The sequence below is a fragment of the Oryctolagus cuniculus genome, chromosome 2 (genome assembly GCF_964237555.1).
Source record: "Oryctolagus cuniculus chromosome 2, mOryCun1.1, whole genome shotgun sequence".
Lineage (NCBI taxonomy): Eukaryota > Metazoa > Chordata > Mammalia > Lagomorpha > Leporidae > Oryctolagus > Oryctolagus cuniculus.
Genome location: NC_091433.1, coordinates 31,538,617 through 31,564,184, shown reverse-complemented (window position 1 = coordinate 31,564,184; position 25,568 = coordinate 31,538,617). Strand labels below are relative to the sequence as shown.

The following is a 25,568-nucleotide window of genomic DNA, read 5'->3' as shown; positions in this document are numbered from 1 at the left end:
TACAACAGTACAAACTGTTTGAAGTGTTAAAGGGAAAATGTAAATGAAAAAAGACAATAAAAACAGGCAGACAGATTTGAAGAAGGACCTTCTCACTAAAACAAAATCACACACGCAAATCTTTCAGAAAATAAATATCAACTATTGAACTAGAAATTTCAATGTATAGAGAGAATAGATACAGTTTAAGAAAAACTCAAAAACAAAAGAGTCTTAAAGTAATATTCTGGAAAACATCACAGAGAGATAAAGAAATTGATAATGTGAAAGACAATTAAGAAACATGGAGGACAGAATGTGATGTTCTAATGGCCAACTATGCATGACATAATGACATTTTGGCCAATGATGCACTGTATATACTGGTATATACTGATATATATATATATATATATACACACACACACACACACACACACTGTATATAATGATGCACTGTATATATAGTCCCTTTCCTTTTAATCACATGTAGCAGTTTGCAATTAAAAGGAAAAAGGAAAGAACAGAGGGAAAAGAAGAGAGATATCATTTAATGAGATGATGGCTGAGAATTTTATATAGAACCGAAAAATATATGAATTCACAGATATAGATATCCTCCAATTAAAATCAATGTTATAGAAAGTGGGAAAATAATAATTTTTTCAGGTAAACATACACTAATAAGATCATCATTAGTGGACTTCTGGTATGGAAATTTCAAAAGTTATACTTTAGGAATGAAAATTTCAAAACTTATACTTTAGGAAGAAAGAAAATGACACAGGAAGAAAGGTCAGAGGTGCTAAAAGGAAAGGAGAGATTTGAAAGTTTAGTAGTTTTGGATTTAGGTTTTCTTTTACTTTATTAAGGTCCACATATTAATGCTTGTTCATTTTGAAAGGCAGACACAGATACACACACACACACAAACATCTTCTATTCATTAGTTCACTCCCCCTTCACAAGAGTCAGGGCTGGACCAGGCTAAAGCCAGAAGCCAGGAGCTCCAAACAGGTTTATCATATGGTTATCAGGAACCCAATAATGTGAGCCATCTCCTGCTGCATGTCAGGGTGCACTTTAACAGGAAGTTAGAATTGAAAGTGGAGTTTCCAAGTGGACTTGAACCAAGGCAGTTAGATATGGATGCAGATGTTCCAACAGGGATCTCAACTGCTGTGCCAAATGCCTACTCTGCAATGTTTCGATAAATGCATTCATTAAGTAATGATTACCACAATCAATCTAACATACTCATCCATTCCATTTGTGTGTTTGTGATGAAAGCACTTTAAGTCCACTCTTAGCAAATTTCAACCATACAATACATTATAATTCACTATAGTTACGATGTTGTTCATAGGTTTCCAGAATTTATTCACCTTGGAACTGAAAGTTTGCATCCTTTGATCAACATTTTCCACATTCTAACCCACAGTAAACTTCCTTATACTGTTACCCTGAGTTCAACTTCAGCTTCCTCATATGGGTGAAATTACACAGTATTGTCTTTCTGTATGCTTCTTTCACTTAGCATGACGTTCTCTAGGTTTGTTCCTGTTGTTGTAAATGGAGGGAATTCCTTCTTTTTGAAGGCTGAATAATATTTCTCCCCCCGCCCTGTATATATGTATAAATAATAAGTAGCACATTTTAAATCTACTCAACAAGTGATAGACATTTAGGTTGTTCCTGTATATTGGCCATTGTGAATAATGTGATAAACATGGGAGTGCAATGACTTAATTTCCTTTGGATGTATACCCAGAAGTAGGTTTGCTAGATCATAGGGGAGTTCCGTTTTACACGTTTTGAGGGCCTGCCATACTGTTATCTATAGTGGCTGCACTAATTCCCAGTCCTACCAACTCTATACCAGGGCTCCCTTTTCTCCACATCCAACAGTTATCTTTTGGCTTTTTGATAATGGCCATCCTCACAGGTGTGAGGTGATATCTCATTGTGGTTTTGATTTGTATTCCCCTAAGGATTAGTGAGAATTTACTTGGGCAAAGGAAATTTAGGGCATAGGGCAGTATGTCTGTCTGTCTGTTGTGCTTTTTCCATGGAGAAACCTACTCCTGGATGTCATGAGCAATTATAAAGCAATGGGAAGATACACACATTGCAGAGGAGGGCAACTTACTGCATTTTTGTTGCTCCTCAGCACTTCTGACTTGGGTCTGAGGTAATAAGCTGCGGGCACAGAGTTCTCATCTCGACAATACCACTCTTCCATTAACTTGGTCTCCAACTTGGCCTCCACGGCAGCATCCAAGATCATTTCAAACTCTGAGGCTTCAACTTCTCCAGGGATTCGGATGTTCCCATATTTTTCACCTAACAGTCCCTGTGTATCACAGGAAAGTTCAGTTTAGTGGATCACCAAGAAAGACATTTGAGCATTCATGTCATAGGATCACTTAAGAAATATTACAAAGTAGACAATATGACATATTGTTTTGTCAGTTTCTCTTTTAATGACAGAGGTTTGATTTCATAAATACAATTCAATTGATCATATTATAATAAATCATCAAACATGCTGAGAAGTCAGGCAAATTGAAAATATAGAATTTTGCTACAAATTTACTTTCTCAAACTTTACATAAAAACAAAAGCTGTTCTATTTTGATCTTTATTTTTTACAAACAAAAATGACATGAGGGACCTTAGAAGTGTCAAATATGTAAAGCCTCAAACAAAAGAGTTGTTTTATCAAGTGTTGATACCTAATTCCGTAGCAAGGTCATTAATGGTTGTCTCTGAGTGGGTACTTTTAAACTTAAAAGTTTTGTGAATTTACTGTTTTTTGGAGTTTATTATTTACTTTTTAATATTACATATTTTTAAAGGCCTTCCATAACAAACAGAAATTGAAAGAATTTGTCGCCAATCATTCAGTCTTACAAAAGATGCTCAGGGATGTACTACACACAGAAACACAGAAAGATAGCCTTCACTATGAAAGAATGAGAAGGCAGAAAACCCCCCAGTAGAAGCAGAAAAGAAATCCAAAGTAAACAAAAGAACTATTTATGGAAAAATGGCAGGGCCAAATCATTACTTATTAATATTAACCTTGAATATAAATGGCCTCAACTCTCCAGCTAAAAGATGCAGACTGACTATATGGATTTATAAGCAAGACCCATCTATTTGCTGTTTACAAGAAACACATCTCACCAACAAAGATACATGCAGACTGAAAGTGAAAGGATGGAAAAAGATATTCCATACTAACAGAAACCAAAAAGGAGCTGGTGTTACCATCCTAATATTGGACAATACAAAAACTGTTAAGAGAGACAAAGAAGGGCACTATGTAATGATTAAAGGGCCATTTCAACATGAAGATGTGACTATAATAAATGTATATGCACCCAATTATAGGGCACCTGGCTATTTAAAAGAAATGTGAATGGACCTAAAAGGAGACACAGACTCCAGTACAATAGTAATGGGGGACTTCAATACCCCACTCTCAGCAATGGACAGATCAACCAGACAGAAAATTAGCAAGGAAACTGCAGAGTTAATCGACACTATAGACCAAATGAACTAATGAATATTTAGAGAGCTTTTCATCCTACAGCTGCAGAATGCCCATTCTTCTCCCCAGTGCATGGAACTTCCTCAAGGATAGACCATAATCCCAGCAAATTAAAAAAAATCAAAATCACACCATGCATCTTTTCTGGCTACAATGGAATAAAGCTGGAAATCAACAACTCAAGAATATCTAGATCATATGCAAATATATGGAGAACCAAAAACAAACTCCCAAACAAACAATGGCTCATAGAAGAAATCAAAAAGAGAAATAAAAAAATTTCTGGAAACAAATGATGGTGACAATACATCATATCAAAACTTATGGGATACAGCAAAAGCAGTATTAAAAGGGAAGTTTATAGCAATTGGTGCCTTCATGAAGAAATTGGAAAGGTACCAAATAAATGAACTATCAGGGCATCTCAAGGATCTAGAAAAACAACAACAACAAAAACAAAATTAGTAGGAGGAAAGAAATAATTAAAATTAGAGAAGAAATAAAGTTGAAACAAAATACAAAAAAAAAATCAGTGAAATGCAGAGTTTTTTTTTGGAAAGCTAAGCAAAATTGATATACCACTGGTGCAACTAACCAAAAAAAGAGAAAAAGACCAAAATCAGTAAAATCAGAGATGAAAAAGGAAATGTAACAACAGATAATACTAAGAAATAAAAAGAATCATCAGAAATTACTTAAAAGAGCTGAATGCCAAAAAATTGGGAAATCTAGAAGAAATAGATTCCTAGAAACATACAGTCTACCAAAATTGAGTCATGAAGATATAGAAAACTGAACAGACCAATAACCAAGACAGAAATTGAATCAGTAAAAAGGCTCTCGCAACAAAGAGAAGCCTAGAATCAGATGGCTTCACTGCTAAATTCTACCAGATATTTAAAGGAAAACTAATTCCAATTCTTCTCAAGCTATTCAAAACTACTGAAAGGGAGGGAATCCGCCCAAACTCCTTCTACAAAGCCTTTTTTACCCCATGTTCATTGCAGCACAATTCATAACAGCAAAGATATGGAGTCAGCCCAGTTTTCCATCAACTATTGACTGGATAAAGAAATTATGATATGTATATATATATATATATGCACACACTATGGAGTGCTACTCAGCTATTAAAAAAAAAGAAATCCTGTCTTTTCAACAAGACGGTCACAACTGTAAACCTTTCTACTTAGTGAAATAAGCCAGTCCCAAAAAGACAGATTCATATGTTTTCCCTGATCTGATGTAACTAATACCTGAAATGTAACAGAGTGAAAATAGATATTTTGAGACTAGATGATTGTTTATAGCCCTTGCCTCTTTCATTGATGAATGGTGTTTTGTTTTCTTTCTCTTCATACTATTTGTTGAACACCTTTACTTACAGTAGGGCTGACTACATGATAATTAAGTATATTGAAAATATATCATTGTAAAAATTAATAGGAATCTGAGAGGGAAGGGGGAGGAAGAGTTGGAGCATGGGCAGGAGGGAGGGTATGGGGGAAATCCCACTATGTTCCTAAATCTGTGTATATTAAATACATGAAACTCGTCTAACAAATAAAATTTTAAAAAACTATATATTTTTAATTTAGTTTCTAGTCAAAGGCTTAACTGCACTAAATAAAGAGTTCAACAGCAGGTAAAAAGACCATAGTTTATCAGGAAAATAGGCAGGGGCTATGCATAACAGTCAAATGAAAAGATGGTCAACTTCACTCAGGCAAATTTTAAAATAGTCACAAAATATTAAAACTTATTCAGCTATAAAAAATGAAATGCTATCATTTGCCTCAAGATGCTTGGAAGTAGAAAACATCACATTGAGTGAAATAAGCCTGACACAGCAAGACAAATACTGCGGTTCTCCTTTACATTTGGAAGATAAAATTAAAAAAAAAAAAGATCAAAAAAGCCAAAGCAAGAAAAGATGCCTGTCTCACTTTTGTTGTAAATACAGTGTTTTGTTGAACTTTATTTTTAAATTTATTGTTTTAATTAAAAAGATTTTTGAAGTACAAACATACTACTTTGTAATGAGGAAAAGGAGGAATCTGAAGACTTTTCTTTTTTCACTATTTTGGTTTTTCTTTGAAAAGTTTTATTTATTTGATAGTCAGAGAGACAGAAAGCAAGCTCCTATCCATTGGTTCACTCCCCAGGTGCCTGCACCCACAGGGGCTGGGTGGGACTGGGTTGATGCTGGGAACCAGGAACTAATCAAGGTCTCCAACGTGGGTGGCAGAAGTCCAGTTACTTGAGTTGTCACCCCTGCCTCCCAGTCTCTGCACTGAGAATCTGGAAACGCTGAATCTGAATCAGGCACCAGGCTGAGTCAAGTGCTGGACTGGGCATTGAACCCTGACACTCTCATATGGGATGTGGGTGTCTTAAACATTAGGCCAAATGCCTGCCTCTTTTAATCATTTTAAGTGTACATATTTATGGGGTACAGTGTGATAAGTCAACAAATACATGCAATTTATACTGATCAATTCAGGGTGATTACTAGCATTTCTCTTTGTCATTACTTTATGATTGGAGCCTTTTAGCTCCTTCCTTCTGTTTTCTCAGAAAATATGTAATCACTTATTGTGAACTATAGTCACCCTACTGTGCTGTTACACTGGGAACTTCTTCCTTCCAGATGACTCCGATTTTGTAACTTGGTCCAGCCTCCCCCTATCCTTCATGCATTTCTACCCTTCCCAGCCTCTAGTAATTGCTACTCTGCATACAGATGCCTTTAAAAAAAAAAATCTTCCACATATGAAGGGAAACGTGGTTTTTGACTTTCTTGTTTTAAAGCAAGTGATGCTGTCTGTACTTCCTTGTGGAGCAACACTTTGAAAGGTGCTCTAAATGGCTGCTTAAGCCACTGGTTCTCAAAGTGTGGTCCAGGAGCCCAGCATCATCATCCTCTACACTTGGGCATTGCTAGACTTGCAAATTCTCAGGCCCCATCCCAAATCTACTAAGTCAGAAATTGTGTTTACAGAGCCGAGCATTCCTACAGTTCATCAAACCCCTCAGATGACTGAACTTCTGGTTTAAACTAATAAAATCTTTAGCTTATATAGAAACTAGTCTTTCAATTAATGTTCAGTATCTTATATACTAGAAACCAGGAGGGGACACAAGTGAATTCTTCCACAAATTGGTAGCATCAAAGGCAATTTTGTCTGCTTTACAGTACATATGGGAAGCTTCCTATTGAATCCATAGGCATCTACACTCATTATTTCTTTTGAAAATTTATTCTAGAGCAAGAGAAAAAGAGAGGAAACTGGGATAGGCTAAAGAAAGGAGTCAGGAACCCAATCCAGGTCTCCCTTGTAGGTGACAGGGACTGAACTACTTGAGCCATCTAAGGTCAGCAGTAGCAGAAAGCTGGACTCAAACCCAAGTACTGTGTTATGGGACATGCACATCTTAATGCCTAGGCCAATTACCCACTGCCATTCTTTCTTCTCTTTTTTTAAAAATTTATTTGACAGGTAGAATTATAGACAGTGAGAGAGAGACAGAGAGAAAGGTCTTCCTTTTGTTGGTTCACCCCCCAGGGGGCCGCCATGCCTGGCGCTGTGCTGATCTGAAGCCAGGAGCCAGGTGCTTCCTCTTGGTCTCCCATGCGGGTACAGGGGCCCAGGCACCTGGGCCATCCTCCACTGCCCTCCTGGACCACAGCAGAGAGCTGGACTGGAAGAGGAGCAACTGCGACTAGAACCCAGTGTCCATATGGGATGCCAGCACCGCAGGTGGAGGATTAACCAAGTGAGCCACAGTGCCGGCCCCATCTTTCTTCTCTTTGTCTAGCATCTTTAACATAAACATCAAGTCTTATTTATCTAATGAAACTGGAATTCCCTAGGGGCCCTTCTTCCTACTTCTACTGCCCATTACTACAATTTCAGTGTTCTTTTCATCTGATATTGGGCAAGTAGGAGAATAAGAAAAATCCTTGGTAAATCTCTGTCTAGAGTTGTTTACTCCTAGCACATAGAAACCATTAATAAATCTGTTTGTTGAATAAATAAATGAACCAAGACAGAGAAAGACACCATTAAGGTATGCTTGAAGCTTCTTTTTGCATTCAAAGGTAATAGCTCAGATGTCAAAAGGCAGAGGAACGATTGGAAAGGTATCATTTTGTCAGCAACATTCATTTCAGCCTGTATTCTTTAAGCAGGCACTATACAAACTATCTCTGGTCAGACTCTGCCCTCTATCTCCTCAGAACACAATCCATCTAGTACAACTGGTTTACTGAAGGGGACTGTGGTTAACAGGATTCCGTTTCAATATCAGTTCTCAGCAGTAGCCTCAGTGACTAGACAGTAAGAGGACATGACTTATCTGTTCTCTTTGGCTGCAGAAGTCCCTTTCAAAGGGACTTATATGGAGAACTCCACAATATTGGTATCCATTATTACAGCATGGTATGCAAGGTATTTTTAAAAGCTTGTTTATTTTTATTTATTTGAAAGGCAAAGTGATAGAGATTCCTCCATCTGCTGGTTCACTCCCTAAACACCTGTAACAGCTAGATCAGGCAAAAGCCAGGAGCCAGGAACGCCATCCAGGTTTCCCACATGGGTAGCAGGGATTCACGTCCTTGAGTCATGATCTGCTGCCTCCCAGGCAGATTAGTAGGAATGTGAATTGGCAGTAGAGGTGGAACATGATTCCAGTCACTCTGATATGAAATACAGGCATCCCAAGTGCTGGTTTAGTCCACTACACTACAGTGCCTGCCTCATGCAAGGGTTTTTAGTACCTTCTTTTGAGATAAGTTGTTCTGATCCCAACTGTATATATCATAAGGCCAGTTAAGTACACTTTTATTTTTATGTGCATTGGTTTGGGACCATCCTTGATAATACACTGTATGTAAGAAAAATCGTGTACTTCAAGTTGTTTCTCAACTTCTAATGTTCCAATTCCTATTTTAAAATCTCTTGCACTGCACAGGAATGCATGATCTCATTCTTTAAAAAAATATTTATTTATCTACTTGAAAGGTAGAGTTACAGACAGAGGGAGAGACAGAGAGAGGTCTTCCATCTGCTGGTTCACTCCTCAAGTGGTTGCAATGGTTGGAGCTGGACTGATCTGAAGCCAGGAGTCAGGACCTTTCTTTGGGCCTCCCATGTGGGTTCAGGCACCCAAGCACTTGGGCCAGCTTCTACTGATTTCCCAGACCATCAGCAGGGAGCTGGATTGGAAGCACAGCAGCCAGGATTTGATCTGGTGCCCATATAGGATGCTAGCACTGCAGGCGGATGCTTAACCTACTACCCACAGCACCGGCCCTAGCATGATCTCATTTTATCAGACATAGAAGGTGATGATATCTTTAGGGAAGTCAGCCTAATGCTTATCTTAGTTATTTTGGTTAATTCTAAGTCAGGCTGTATGTCATGAAGAGTGAGGTTTTAGTGATGATGTGAGATCCAGCAATCCCATAATAGGATGTATAAATGGCAGGCATGAGAAGAATCCAAAAAGGGCACAGAGGTGGGGTTTGGTCATGAATGGAGGACCAGGTAGACAATCAGAACTTTAGATGTGGGATTTAGTAATTTCAAAGCATCCATAGATCAGTCATGAAATCCAGAAACACCATGGAGCCAACTGCCACAATTTAAGGCAAGACCAATTGGATTTGAGGCACAAAGCTGAGAAGAGAGGACAAAGTGATGACTGGTGAAATGAGATCTGATCCTGGAGCAAGGCCATAAATGCACTAGCAACACACTAACACTTGGTTCTTCATCTTCTTTCTGTTGTAATAAAGGTGGTCCTAGAATTGATGGGAGGGTCAGGTCTATGGATCAATTTATAAAATGTGCTCTGTGGATGACCTGCACTTGGATCATCCAATGTGCTTGTTAAAATTCAGGTTCTGGCTGGCGCTGCGACTCACTAGGCTAATCCTCCGCCTGCGGCGCCGGCACACCGGGTTCTAGTCCCGGTCGGGGCACCGGATTCTGTCCCGGTTGCCCCTCTTCCAGGCCAGCTCTCTGCTGTGGCCAGGGAGTGCAGTGGAGGATGGCCCAAGTAATTGGGCCCTGCACCCCATGGGAGACCAGGATAAGTACCTGGCTCCTGCCATCGGATCAGCGTGGTGTGCCGGCCGCAGCGCGCTGACCGCGGCGGCCATTGGAGGGTGAACCAACGGCAAAAGGAAGACCTTCCTCTCTGTCTCTCTCTCTCACTGTCCACTCTGCCTGTCAAAAAAAAAAAAATTCAGGTTCTTTGGCCAGTGCCATGGCTCACTAGGGTAATTCTCCACCTGCGGCGCCGGTACTCTGGGTTCTAGCCCCAGTTGGGGCGCCAGTTCTGTCCCGGTTGCTCCTCTTCCAGTCCAGCTCTCTGCTGTGGCCCGGGAAGACAGTGGAGGATGGCCCAAGTGCTTGGGCCCTGCACCTGCATGGGAGACCAGGAAGAAGCACCTGGCTCCTGCCTTCGGATCCGCACAGCGCACTGGCCATAGTGGCCATCTGGGGGGTGAACCAATGGAAGGAGGACCTTTCTCTCTGTCTTTCTCACTGTCTAACTCTGCCTGTCAAAAAAATAAAATAAAATAAAATAAAAAAATCAGGTTTTTAGGTTGCTTCTGAGATCTCAAGAATATTGTGGGTGGGGAGGAACCTATATTTAAAAATAAGGTCCAAAATGAATCTAGAATTTGAGAACCACTGCAATAGGCAAAGCTTACATGGTCTCACAAATAATGGTTAGCAAACACTGAAAGGGCAGAACTGGGGACACAGCAGGACATTACAAAAATCGAAAGCTATTTACAAGTAATTATTTCACTGAGTACCTGGCACCAAATACTATAATTATTTGATCAATGTAGTAAGGCAAAATGTTTCTTAAAGATTACTAAAGAAGAAAAATATTCTCGTTCAATTCAAATATTGAGTGCCTACTATATATAAAGTGGTAATATAGAACTTCAAAAAATAATAATGTGCTCTATAGACTTAAAGTTACTTATTGGATTGTTCTTCCCCAGCATTTTTCTTCCCTCTATTGATTCTTCTGTTAGGTGGAATACTCATAAATCATGAATCAGTTATTTTTTGGGAGCCCAAGACAGACTAATACTTTAGTGTTATGCTGCTATTTGAGAAACAGCTAAAGAGAAATTTGCTACCACATTTTTCAGGAAGATATTTTGGAAGTTTTATGTAATAGCACTAAGGTAACACACCAATTGTTGGTAATGCAGTTATTTATAAATAAGATAATCTACATATATGTACCAGGGATGTAGACAGTCAATTTAAAGAGTCAGTCAACTCAGTTGCCAAGCCCAGGTTATAAGTTCAGTGCATCTGAGCAGGGTAGGGATATGAGATCTAGTCTAAGACACAGCAGGAAGACAACCAGGTGGTGAGAAAGAGCCCTCTGTTCTATTTCCTGTTTAGATCATTCCTGAGCTCTACATTCTGCTCATGAGCAGAACGAGGACTACGCACAAATGGCCTTAGTGCAGTTAACCAGAAGCAGGAAGGCATCTGTCTGTGTTCACTGGCAATAGAATTCACTCCCACCACTAAAGGAGAATTCCATTTTCCACTGCTTCCTGAACAAGTAAGAGGCCAAGAAGCTCTTATTCTCTGCTTATACTTTGCTGGTTGGTAGGAGGTAGGAGAAAATTTGGTGGAGATTTGAGGGGCTTCACTCAGTTTTTCATTGATGTCCTTTTTTCTTAGTTACTTCACTGATCATTCCACCTATGACCTCAGACAGAAGAAATTCATGTAACTGAAATACTTTGCGATTTCTTACTGAATTGTTTAGACACTGTTAATACATGTATGACTATATACATCTGGGCTTTTACCTGCCTATAGAAATCCATGATCACTTCTCCCACTTCCCTTATCAAATGTAGAAATATATTTAAATTAGGCCACTCTCAAATACTGAAGATACATAATATCAGTTAGTCAGGAAGCAATAATCCAACTTAGTGCTCAAATGCAATATGGGGAGTTAAACTCAAAAGTCCAAAAAGTCCAAGAAAATTTTTGAATGCTTTTAACTGTAGTTTCTGGATGTGCAATTCTAGCATAAGAAATACCACCTATTAGGTTGGAACTAGATAGAAGTAGTGGCTCATAACATTGAAGATGTACTAATTGCCACTGAATTGTTCACTCCAAAAATGGTTAATTTTACATTAATTTGAGTGTAATTTAAAAAAGAAAAGCAGTACTTTCTGACCAAATGAGCTCTTTATAATTAGGAACTTCAATATAAAGACTGCATTTTCCATCTCCCTTTGCTTCATTATCTGCAAATAGAGACACATCAAAGCTATAGTTTCAAAGGCTGGGAGCAAATATTGATTTTTTTCTTCTGGTTTTCATGTGCAGTCAGCTCTGCCTGGACTTGCCATTGAGAGTCTTTGGGATCTGAGTCTGATGGTATGCAAGCAGTTTTTCTGGTAGCCAACAGAACAGAGCAATTCAAGTGCTCTCGAATGAATGTGTGAGTACAGTATGCCCTGGCCCTTACTCTGTTGTGAGACGCTAGGAAATGTATGTGGGGATACCAGACTTTGTAGGGAGGTGGGCAGACGCTCCCTGGGCTGCTGTTCATGGGCTATCACTCATAGGAGCAGCTGAAAGGGAAAATACAGATCTCTACTCCACCCCCAAGTGGTACTGTAACAAGTGGAAGCACATACCCTGTAAATGCCTTTATTATCCCAACCCACCCACCTGAGTAAGGCAGGCAGGACTGTTTGTCCCTTTCTAAACTTCTCTTTCATTTATTAAAATTGAGTCCCCATTATATACATATATATTTTTTTTCTTTTTTTATTTTTGACAGGCAGAGTGGACAGTGAGAGAGAGACAGAGAGAAAGGTCTTCCTTTGCCATTGGTTCACCCTCCAATGGCCGCCGCGGCTGGCGCGCTGCGGCCGGCACACCACGCTGATCTGATGGCAGGAGCCAGGTACTTATCCTGGTCTCCCTGGGGTGCAGGGCCCAAGCACTTGGGCCATCCTCCACTGCACTCCCTGGCCACAGCAGAGAGCTGGCCTGGAAGAGGGGCAACTGGGACAGAATCCGGCGCCCCGACCGGGACTAGAACCCGGTGTGCCGGCGCTGCAAGGCGGAGGATTAGCCTAGTGAGCTGCAGCGCCGGCCCATATACATATATATTTATATATATAAATTCACACACATACACATGTTATATATACATATATATAAAACATATCATTTTTTCCTTACTTATACATGATCTCACCTAAAACTTAAGAGTATGTGAGATAGAGAGAGTCGATGAGGAGGACCCTAGGCCCACAGAATACAACTGACTGGGCCAAGACCACTTCTCTATGAAGACACGATAGTCCTCCCAGCATTTGGATATGGGACTTGTAATGCAATAGCCTTATTCTCTCTGCTTCATCAAGTTATTGTGCTGTCATTCAGACTTGGGCTGGAATTTATGCCAACAGTTTTTGGGGTTTCCAGTGCCCAGATTGTAGATCATGAGACTTAGCCTCCAAAATTATGGCAGCCAACACCCCATAATAAATTACATACCACAAACATACACACACACATTTGTGGAAAATGGAACCAAAATATGTTTATTTTGATGCAAAAAAATTTTGAAATCCATGTATACAAGATATTCTCAAAAGGTTTGTAGATAATATTATGGAAAACCTATGCATGGATATCTATTCATCTACCTATCTACCTACCTATGTACCTACTGACCTATCCTATTGGTTCTGTTACTCTGGAGAATTCTTATTATACAGGGAGTGATGAGAAAAATAATAACTTGAGAAATATTGATGACAAGTATCTAAAACATTATCTCTTGGAACTAAATAATGTCTACATTAAAAATGATCTAGAGGCCGGCACTGCAGCTCAATAGGCTAATCCTCCACCTGTGGCGCTGGCACACCGGGTTCTAGTCCCCGTCGGGGCACCGGATTCTGTCCCGATTGCCCCTCTTCCAGGCCAGCTCTCTGCTGTGGCCCGGGAGTGCAGGGGAGGATAGCCCAAATCTTTGGGCCCTGCACCCACATGGAAGACCAGGAGAAGGTGCCTGGCACCTGGCTCCTGGCTTCGGACCAGCGCGATGCACCGGCCGCAGTGCACCGGCTGCGGTGGCCATTGGAGGGTGAACCAACGGCAAAAGGAAGACCTTTCTCTCTGTCTCTCTCTCTCACTGTCCACTCTGCCTGTCAAAAAAAAAAATAAATAAATAAAATAAATGATCTAGATAAGATCTTTAGAAAAGGTGCTTTTTTGGGAAATAACAGATGTAATGGTAATAGAATTAGAAAATTGCTTATCTTTCAATTATTAGTTATACTCTCTTATACTCAGAGTTGCCAAGTGTTTATGTTAACCCATACATTTAGCACATACAGTTAAGTATTTTTTCATTTAAAAGCATTCAGTCAACCAAATACCCTTTATGGACTTGACAACATATAATGATTAGGTATTGACTGGCATCTGTCTATGGGAAAAAAATATCCATTTCCACAATTAGCACATATGTAACTTGTGTTTCACATGCCAAAAAAATGAGTCTCTGAAACAGGAGATATAAACCAAGAGATACTCTCATGTACAAAATACTTAACCTACAGTGTTCAGAACATTATGAGGTCAGGAGGAGGCAAAGCATTAGCAGCAGCCTTAGCCTTCTGCTCCACTTCTGAGTCTCAGCTTTCACCTTGGTTAATGGGGATAAAACCACCTTTGTATACTTATCTGGCCACACATCCATTCTGTTTACTGCGCGAAGCAAACAGTTACCATGGATGAAGCACTCTGTGCAATTCAGACCTGGAAATACAGATGGTACCAGTACTTAAACATACTTTACAGAGAAACAGACATACTTGGTCTACTCAAATATATACCTGCAGAGAGTGGAAATAAATACTGAGAAGTACAGTTGGATGGATAGAGAAAGGAATGAAACATTTCTTGATTAAAAAGACAAAGAAGATAGGAGGAACATGGTGGATGGCTCATTGTTCACAGGTGGTAGTAAGCAAGGAAATGTGTGGTCTGAAAGAGTCATGTATTCTCCAGGGGTGGAGAAAAAGAGGCTTAAAAGAATTGTACACACAATTATTCTTAGGTGTTTAAATTTTAACTGAAAAGTGATCCCTGTTAGGATTTTGGAAAACATTATGCTGAGTGAAATAAGCCAATCCCAAAGGGACAAATACCACTTGTTCTCCTTGATAGGTGACAACTAACTGAGCACCAAAAAGGAAACATGTTAAAATGAAATGAACACTATGAGAAACGGTGACTTGATCAGCCCTCACACTGACTGCTGATGAGCAAATTGATATGTTATCCCTCTTAGTATTTGTTTTTGTTTGTTCTACTTAATACTTTTGGTTGAATACTGTAATCAATACACAATTCTTCTTAAGTGCTGAAACTTAACTGAAAAGTGATCACTGTTAAATATAAGAGTGGGAATAAGAGAGGGAAGAGATGTGCAATTTGGGACATACTCAAGCTGACTTACCTCAAACGGTAGAGTTAGAAACATACCAGGGGATTCCAATTCAATCCCATCAAGGTGGCATGTACCAATGCCATCTCACTAGTCCCAGTGATCAATTTCTGTTCACAATTGATCGTAATGATAGGACTAAGAACCAAAGGGATCACATAAACAAGAATAGTGTCTGCAAATACTAGCTGATAGAATCAAAAAGGGAGAGAACAATCCAACATGGGAAGTGAGATACACAGCAGACCCATAGAATGGCAGATGTCCTAAACAGCACTCTGGCCTCAGAATCAACCCTTAAGGCATGCGAATCTGGCTGAAAAGCCCATGAGAGTATTTCAGGCATGGAAAGCCAAGACACTCTGGGGGAAAAAAAAAAAAAAACCTAAATGAAAGATCTCTGCGAGTGAGATCCCAGTGGAAAGAATGGGTCATCAAAGAAGGAGGTACCTTTCTCTGAAGGGAGGAAAGAACTTCCACTTTGACCATGGCCTTGTCTAAAAATTATCAGAGTCAGTGAACTCAGGGGGCTTCCATAGCCTTGGCAGCTCATGACAAGAGCCTAGGGTGATTACTGATGCCATAAACAAGAGTGTCAATTTGTTAAGTCAACAACAGGAGTCACTGTGCACTTACTCCTCATGTAGGATCTTTGTCCTTAGTGTGCTATACATTGAGATTTAATGCTATAACTAGTACTCAAACAGTATTTTTCACTTTATGTTTCTGTGTGTGAGCAAACTGTTGAAATCTTTACTTAATGTATGCTAAACTGATCTTCTGTATATAAAGAGAAACGAAAATGAATCTTGATGTGAATGGAAGGGGAGAGGGAGTGGGAAAAGGGAGGGTTGCGGGTGGGAGGGACGTTATGGGGGGGGAAGCCATTGTAATCCATATTCTGTACTTTGGAAATTTATATTCATTAAATAAAAGTTTTTAAAAAAAGATTTTCAAAAAAAAATGGAAAATGTAAAAAAAAAAAAAAAAAAAAAGAATTGTACCGGGCTAACCATGCTAGCTAGTTGGAACCAAAACAGATTATGGCATCACCTTACAGAGAACACAGGCAGAACTTTAGGGACGGCTGACAGTGGACATAAAAAACAGAAGCTTACTAAATTAAGAATTTACATTATCGCTGGCGTGATAATAACTATGTCTGTAAGAATTGTAAATTCAACTTCTCTAGGAAGGAAGACCATTCTTACTATGGACTGAATTGTGTCCCCACATCAAAAGTCGTATGTTAAAGCCCTACGCCCCCATGTGCCTGAACTGGAAGATGGGCCCTTTAAAGAGGTGACTGAGGTTTAAGAGGTAATAAGAGTATAGGCTTGATCTGATAGAACTAGTGCCCTTACAAGAAGAGGAAGAGGAAGCGACACCATAGCTCTCTCTCCACGTGAGGTCACAGTGAAAAGCTGGCCATCTCCAAGCCAGGAGGACAGCACTCACCAGAACCCAATCATGCTGAAGACTTCCTGCTTTCAGAACTGTAAGAAAGTAAATCTCTTATGTGTAAGTACTCAGACTGTGGGACTTTGTCATAGTAGCTCCAGATGACTAATGCATGCATAAAGATGAACAAAGTGAGTCAGATTTTGCCAACATAAGGTCTGGTGTGTTTGGCAATCATAGTAAAATAAGGATGTAAAGTTGTAAATTAAATGATTTAGTAATTTCATTTACCATAAAACAGGTTAATTAAATTGCTTCAATCAAGTTTCTCTAAGTGTTAATAATTCCTAATTTTTTTAAAGATCATGGTATAGCTTTACATTCTTTTGTGAAAATGACATTCATGGTTTAGTTATGGTTATTAAATTTTATATACTTAAATTCAGAGAAAAACATAAGTAAATGCCAAAGGTAGTTACCTGGTTTGGTTGGTTTATGCTGTATATATGTGTTGAAATACTATACTCTACCCCATAAAAATACACAAACATTACATGTTGATGAAAATGTTTAAAAGAAAACAATTAAAGAAAAAAATTTATATACTTAAGCACACTGCTGAACTACTTCTTGCAAGATGCTTTTATCTTTTTTATTTTTATTTGACAGAGTGGACAGTGAGAAAGAGAGACAGAGAGAAAGGTCTTCCTTTTCTATTGGTTCATTCCCCAATGGCCGCTGTGGCTGGCACGCTGCGGCTGGCACACCGCGCTGATCCAAAGCCAGGAGCCAGGTACTTCTCCTGGTCTCGCATGCAGGTGCAGGGCCCAAGGATTTGGGCCATCCTCCACTGCACTCCCGGGCCATCGCAGAGAGCTGGACAGGAAGAGGAGTGTCTGGGACGGGATCCGGCGCCCTGACCGGGACTAGAACCTGGGGTGCTGGTGCCGCAGACAGAGGATTAGCCTATTGAGCAGCGGCGCCAGCCAAGCAAGATGCTTTTATCTTTAAGGATGCTTTATTACCTGGAAATACTGAACACAATCATTATTCTTTTTAAGCATCAGAACAAAGGAAGCTACCATAAGGGTGACAAGATTGGATCACAGAACCATAAGCAACTGAGCCAATTGAATGTCTGCAGTTAACTTGCATCAGGTCCAAAGTATGGACTGCAACCCTAAACCTGACAATCTGCCTTACAAAATTGAGAACTGTGAAATGTGTAAGGATTACAGAAATTCTTAAATGCTAGAGGGAGAATTCACCGGGAATGTGAATGCAGAGTAACAGGATTTTTGAGGGTGCCATGGGGAGGGTTTTGGACATATTAGAAACGGGAACTGTAAGTGTATTCAAATGGTGCTGTGCATGAACCAGTTAGAATTATGGATTGTAAGAAAATAGTTATATAGCTGGAAAAGTCATCTTGAAAGTCATCAAATATTCATTCAACAAATATTTTTTGATTTACTGAAGTGGTGACCAACTGTTTCAGGTTGCTTAGGACTGTCTCCATTTGAGCACTAAGAATATCAGGAATCCCTTCAGTCCCAGGCTGCTGGGATGGTCAGTCATGCTGACAAGACAATCATGGTCCCCACCCCCAGGTATCTGTACAGATTAGATGGTTCCATGGGAAACTGCAGGGCAGAAGGAGAGAATGGCTGAGGACCACCAGCATTTAGTGTGCCCACAGAAGAGGTGGAGGAAAGACAGTCACAGAAATCAAGAGAGAAGAGAATGATAACATTGAAAACACTGATGCAGAGCTGTTACACAGCAATGGAAAAATGGACGAATGGCATAAACAGGTAAGCCATATTAGAAAAAAAAATGACAGCAAGCATGAATGATACTAGTGCTCAACTTGCAACTGTAGAACTGCAAATAGAAACAAAAACGTGATAAGAATTTTTTTTTTTTTTTATCAAGTTGAGAGAGGACAAGGAGGAGAATACCTAGTGGTTTCTGGGCAATAGGGAAATGGGCTTACAGACACACAGTACTGCTAAAAATGGGTATAACCTTGCTGAAAATGTAATTTGCCAGGAGGAATGAAATTCCACTGCTAGAAACTCATCTTATTATTTACATAAAGATTTCTATACAAGGGAGCTCAGTGATGTTTAGCTTATATCCTGGACTTCTTCTATGAAACACTTTGGATTTACCAATGTCAATATAAAAAAGAAAATGGAGTAAATTGCTCACAGCTACTAATTCCAAAAATGTGTAGGACAGAATTTTGCTCTAATTTTCTCTAATCCTCAGAAAGTAAGAAATAGAGAAACTTACAAACAGTAACACAACTATGTCTCCATAGCCCAGTTTGACAACTGAATAGTCATGTTTCCAAGTGACTTTCTGAAATTAGTAGACTTTTTAAAAAGAACAGTTTTAGGGTTACAAAAAAATTGAGCAGAGAATAGAATACTGAGTTCCCATTTACTATTGCACTGTCCTCTAGTTTTTCCCATTTTTAACATTTTACATTAGTATGGTATTTAGTTGGAATTAGTGAACCAATATTGATATATTTTTATGAACCTCACAGTTTACTGAAATTTCCTTTTTAAAATTGTATTTATATAAAGAACAAATTTTATGCATCTCATATATACAATTTTAACAGGATAAAACTTCCCACCCTACCCTCCATCTCTCCCTTCCACCCTCCCTCCTTTCCTTTCTTATTATTTTTTTGTTTTTTTTTAATAGTTATTTTAGGTTTAATTTATTTTTAAAAAAATTTATTTAAGTTATACAAATTTCATATGTTTTTATATACAGATTTAAGAACATAGTGACACTTCTTCCTGAACCTCCCTCCTGCCTATACTCCAACCTTCCCCCTGCCCTGCATTCCCACTCTTAATTTTTACAATGATCTATTTTTAGTATACTTAATGATTATATAGTTAACCCTACTCTAAGTAAAAGACTTCAACAAATAGCATGGAGTAAAAGAAAACACTGTTCCTCAACAGAAGTGACAAAGGTCATAAACAATCATTGAATCTCAAAATATGTATTTCATTTCAATATATTACATTTCAGGTACCCTACTGCCTCAGGTCAGGGAAAATATAAGATATCTTTCTTTTTGGGACTGGCTTATTTCACTAAGTATAATGGTTTCTAATTGTGTTCATCTTGTTGAAAAAGATAGGATTTCATTTTTTTTTTACAGCTGAGTAGTACTCCATAGTGTATATGTACCATAATTTCTTACCCAGTCAATGGTTGATGGACATCTGGGTTGATTCCATATCTTTGCTATTGTGAATTGTGCTGCAGTGAACACAGGGGGAACAGATATCTTTTTCATGTGCTGCTTTATTTTGGTTTGGGTAAATTCCCAGGAGTGAGACATCTGGATTATATGATAAGTCTATATTCATATTTCCAAGGTATCTCCATATTATCTTCAGCAGTGGCTGCACCAGTTTACATTCCTACCAACAGTGGACCAGGGTACCTGCTCTGCCACATCCTCGCCAGCATCTGTTATTTGTTGATTTCTATATGAGAGCCATTCTAACTGGAGTGAGGTGAAACCTCATTGTGGTTTTGGTTTGCATTTCCCTGATGGCTAGTAATCCTGAGCATTTTTTTCATGTTTGTTGGCCATTTGAATTTGAATTTCCTCTCTTGAAAAATGCCTGTTAAGTACTGTGCCCATTTTTTCACTGAATTGTTTATACTGTTGGTGCTGAATTTCTTGAGCTCTTTATAGATTCTTTATCAGCTCCATAGTTTACAAATATTTTCTCCCATTTTGTTGGTTGCCTCTTCACTTTGCTGATTGTTACTTTTGCAGGCAGAAACTTTTCAGCTCAATGTAATCCCATTTGCCAATTTTGGCTTCGATTGTCTGTACTTCTGGGGTCTTTTCCAAGAAATCTTTACCTATGCCAAGGTTTTGCAGAGTTTCTCCAATGTTCTCTATTAATTTGATGGTATTGGGTCATAGATTTAGGTCTTTGTTCTATTTTGAGTGGATATTTACGTAAGGTGTAAGGTAGCAGTCTAGTTTCATACTTCTGCATTTGGATATCCAGTTTTCCCAGCACTATTTAGTGAAGAAAATTTCTTGCTCCAGGGATTAACTCTAGTTCTTTTGTCAAAGATAAGTTGGTTGTAAATGCGTGGATTGATTTCTGGAGTTTTTATTCTGTTCCTTTGATCTATAAGTCTGTTTATGTGCCAGTATCAGGCTGTTTTGATTATAACTGCCCTGTTTGTGTCTTCAAATCAGGTATTGTGATGCCTCTGGGTTTGTTTTTGTGTATAAGATTGCTTTAACTATTTGGGGTCCCATGTATTTACATATGAATTTCAGCATATTTTTCTCTATATCTGCAAAAAATGTCATTGGTATTTTGATTGGGATCACATTTAATCTGTAAATTGCTTTTGGTAGTATGGACATTTTGATGATGTTTATTCTTCCAATCATTGAACATGGTAGATTTTCCCATTTTTAAATGTCTTGTTCTATGTATTTTTGGTGTTTTGTAATTTTCATTCCAAGGTATTTGATTCTTTTTGTATCTATTATAAATGGGATCGATCTTAGAAGTTCTTTTTTCAGCTGTGGCATCATCTGTGTATGCAAAGGCTGTTGATTTTTGTGTATTTATTTTTTATCCTGCTGCTTTCCCAAACTCTTCGAGTTCTAATAGTATCTCAGTGGATTCTTTTGGATACCCTATATATATATAGAATCATTTCATCTGCAAATAGTGATAGTTAGACTTCCTCTTTCCCAATTTTTTTCCTTTTGATTTTGATTTTTTTTTTTTTTTTGCCTAATTGCTCTGGTTAAAACTTCCAGGGATATTCTGAATAGCAGTGGTGACAATGGGCATCCTTGTCTGGTTCCGGATCTTAGTGGGAATGCTTCCAACTTTTCCCCATTCAGTAGGAGGCTGGCCATGGGCTTGTCATAAATTGCCTTGATTGTGTTGAGGAATGTTCCTTCTATACCCAATTTGCTTAGAGTTTTCATCAAGAAAGGGTGTTGTGTTGTATTTTATCAAATGCTTTCTCTGCATCTATTGAGATAATCATATGGTTTTTGTTCTTCAGTTTGTTAATGTGATGTATCACATTGATTGATCTGTGAACAATGAACCATCCCTGAATAGAAGGGATGATTCCCACTTGCTTTGGGTGAACAATTTTTCTGATGTGTTGTTAGATTCTATTGGCTAGAATTTTGTTGAAGATTTTTGCATCTATATTCATCAGGGAAATTGGTCTGTAATTCTCTTTCTCTGATGCATCTTTTTTAGGTTTAGGAATTAAGGTGATGCTGGCTTCATAGAAAGAATTTGGGAGGATTCTCTTCCTTTCAATTGTTTTGAGTAACTTGTGAAGAATTGGAGTTAGTTCTTCTTTAAATGTCTGGTAGAATTCAGTAGTGAAGCCATCTGGTTCTGGACTTTTCTTTATTGGGAGGGTCTTTATTACTGATTCAATTTCGCCTTGGTTATGGGTCTGGTTAGGTTTTCTATGCCTCCATGGCTCAATTCATGCAGGCTGTATGTTTCCAGGATTCTATCCATTTCTTCTAGATGTCCCAGTTTGTTGGCAAACAGCTCTTTGTAGTAATTTCTGATGATTCTTTTTATTTCTGTGGTGTCCGTTGTTACATTTCCTTTTTCATTTCTAATTTTATTGATGTGAGTCTTCTCTCTTTTTTTTTTTTTTTTTTGCTTAGTTGGGCCAATGGTGTGTCACTTTTGTTTTTCAAAAAATCAGCTATTCATTTTGCTGATTTTTTGTATGTTTTTTGGAATCAATTTTGTTGATTTTTTCTCTAATTTTAATTATTTTCTCCTACTAGTTTTGGGTTTGGTTTCTGTTATTTTTCTATATCCTTGAGATTCCCTGATAGCTCATTTATTTGGTGCCCTTCCAATGTCTTGATATAGGCAACAATTGCTATAAACTTTCCTCTTATCACTGATTTTGCTGTACCCCATAAGTTTTTTTTTTTTTTTTGACAGGCATAGTGGACAGTCAAAGAGAGAGATAGAGAGAAAGGTTTTCCTTTTTTTGGCTAGGTGCTGGGCATGGATACAAGCTGGCACAGTTGTTATGTATGTCCAAAATGGCACCCACTCTATCAGGTTGTTACAGCATGCCATTGTTAGGTGACTGGGGAGAGAGAAATGTGTCCCTCCTTTTTTTTTCTCCTCTAGTTTGGCAGGCACACTATCCTCCACAGGGCCCTAAGCTGGGTTCCCTCTAGGCTCTTCGTACAATTTTATCACCAGTGGTTTGGGCTGCTACAGTTCAGTCTCATCTCACTCTCCAAAGCTGGTGTGTAGGCTCTTGGCTTCTGGGGTCCTGAGTTGTGAGAATCCATGCCCTTCATGTAGGTCCACTGTGTCCCTTACATAGAGTTTCTTCTGCCATTTTCTCCCTAACTCTTCCCTGAGATTGCACTCTCTCAACTTTTTTAAAACTATCTTCTCCTAGACTAGAGCAGAAGCTCCCTATCTACTCCGCCATCTTGAAAGCTCTCTTTGGTTTCTTTGAATCTGCTGAGATGTGTTTATGGCCTAGCATATGGTCTATCCTAGAGAAAATTCCATGCACTGATGAGAAGAATATGTATTCTGCCACTGTGAGGTGAAAAGTTCTGTATATATCCATTAGGTCCATTTGGTCTATACTGTTGATTAACTCTGTTGTTTCCTTGCTGATTTTCTGTCTCATTTATCTGTCCATTGATGAAAGTGGGGTATTGAAGTTCCACGTTACTATTGTATTGCAGTATATGTCTCCCTTTAGATCCATTAACATTTCTTTTAAATAGCCATGCACTCTGTAATTTGGTGTACATACATTTATTATAGTTAGATCTTCCTGTTGAATTGATCCCTGAATCATTACATAATGCCCTTCTTTGTCTCTTTGAACAGTTTTTGTGTTAAAGTCTATTTTGTCTGACATTAGGATGGTAACACCAGCTCTTTTTTGGTTTCTGTTAGCATGGAATATCTTTTCTATCCTTTCACTTTCATTCTGCATGCATTTTTATTTGTGAAATGTGTTTCTTGTAGACAGCAAACAGATGGGATTTGTTTTATAATCCATTCAGCCAATCTGTCTTTTAATTGAGAGTTGAGGCCATTTACATTCAAGGTTAATATTGACACGTCAAGACTTGTCCCTGCCATTTTTCCATAAATATATCTATTAATTACTTAGGTTGGGGCTTCAAGAAATACTCAGAATTCAATGAACTATACACACTTAGTATAGCACACTGTTAAAAGTGATAGCAAAAGTTGCATGACAAGTGATTCATCAAACTTGGCAACCAGCTTTTGTTTAACAAAAGCTAAAAGAAGATAATGGTGATGGTTAATAACAAAATGTTAGGCTTGGTGACAACCCTAGGGAGAATATAGAATTAAGTGCTCATTTTCCAGGAAAGAAAATAGTGCTCCTAAAAGGCTCAGTGATAGGCTGGGACCCATGCAGCCAGGCTCTTGGGGAAGAACAGTGCTACAACTTAGGATTTCTAATCCAAACCCTACCTTCCTACTTCATATACACACATTTATATACATTCTTGTAAGCATTCTTCATATAAGAATCCCAAATAGGAACTTAACTCACCAACAGATCACAAATTCTGGATATGGGTAAAGTACATTGCATTTAAATAATGTTGTCGAAAAAAACATCTAATAAAAAATGAGTCAACATTCTTTTTCTTTCCTATCACGCCACTGTGGTTGTCGATTTATTTATTTATTTATTTGACAGGCAGAGTGGACAGTGAGAGAGAGAGAGACAGAGAGAAAGGTCTTCCTTTGCCGTTGGTTCACTCCACAATAGCCGCTGCGGCCCGCACACTGTGCTTATCCGAAGCCAGGAGCCAGGCACCTTCTCCTGGTCTCCCATGGGGTGCAGGGCCCAAGCACTTGGGCCATCGTCTCTGCACTCCCAGGCCACAGCAGAGAGCTGGCCTGGAAGAGGGGCAACCGGGATAGAATCCAGCGCCCTGACTGGGACTAGAACCCCGTGTGCTGGCACCGCTAGGTGGAGGATTAGCCTATTGAGTAGCCTATTGAGCTGTGGCGCTGGCCTGTGGCTGTCGACTTTAATTCAGCACTTCAACATCCAAATTTAGTAAACTACCATGTTTGACCCTAAGAAAGTTGAAACAAATGAAAAGGGCACAGTTCCTGATCTCAGACATAAACAACTAATCCCAGTAGAAGGCAGCACTATAATAAAAAATGTCTCAAATGAGTACACGGTGGTGCGTGTCATTATTTTGAAATGGAACAGAGGGGAAGGTTTCACAACAAGGACAAGAATTTCAGAATGCACAGATAAAACTCTGCAGATAGGGAACTGGCCAAGGCAGAATGCAGAGGTCTTAAGGTGAGCACAGAAGCTCAAGGAGCCAAAGAGGATCACACAGATTGTGTCAGGGAACAAAAGAAGATGGTCTCAGGGTAGATGGTGAAGGATCTTGAATTTCATATTAAGATTTTTTTTTCTAACTCTGTTTGGATACCACCAAAGTTTTGGAGAAGGGGACTAGCATTGTCAGATTTTAAGATGCAATTCTGGCATAAAATTCTGGGAAAAAAGAAGCTGCAGTTGGAGATACCAGTGAAGAGTCCATTGGGAGGAAGGTGAGGATGTGATACATAAAAAAGGCTGCATGAGTTTACAAACCACATGGAGACACCAGTAGACAGGGGGTATAGAAAGTACAAGAGACGTGTAGATAACTGGAAGACGAGACCTTGGGGTGCTGGGGTCAGAGGTGGAATATTTGGAGAGTTTTCCTTGCTGTGACAGTTGACAACCTGGGCCAGGTGGAGGGGAGGGTTTTTCTGAAACAGTGAAGAGGAGGAACAGTCACGTTTAACAGAGGGAAGTAATTTCTAATTGCTATGGAGTCAACATGATCTGTCCCCACCAAAACTCCTGCTGAGGCTTTGCCCTCAGGAGAATGGTGTTGACAGGTGGCGGGGCCTTTAAGGGCAATTAGGGTCATGAGAGTATCAACCTTGAAAGGGATTAATGCTTGACTCCAGAGACCAGG

The 25,568-nt window shown here is 39.0% G+C and overlaps 1 protein-coding gene across 2 annotated transcripts in view; it reads right to left on the bottom strand.

The window, feature by feature from the left end:
• The window catches only part of NWD2 (NACHT and WD repeat domain containing 2), a 192,186-nt gene that overhangs the window by 16,503 nt on the left and 150,115 nt on the right, over positions 1-25,568 (bottom strand). For both annotated transcript variants that reach the window (XM_008274917.4, XM_051830700.2), the window contains one exon: positions 2,129-2,332. In XM_008274917.4, the coding sequence (XP_008273139.3) occupies positions 2,129-2,332 (204 nt within the window). The remainder of the gene's footprint in view (positions 1-2,128; positions 2,333-25,568) is intronic.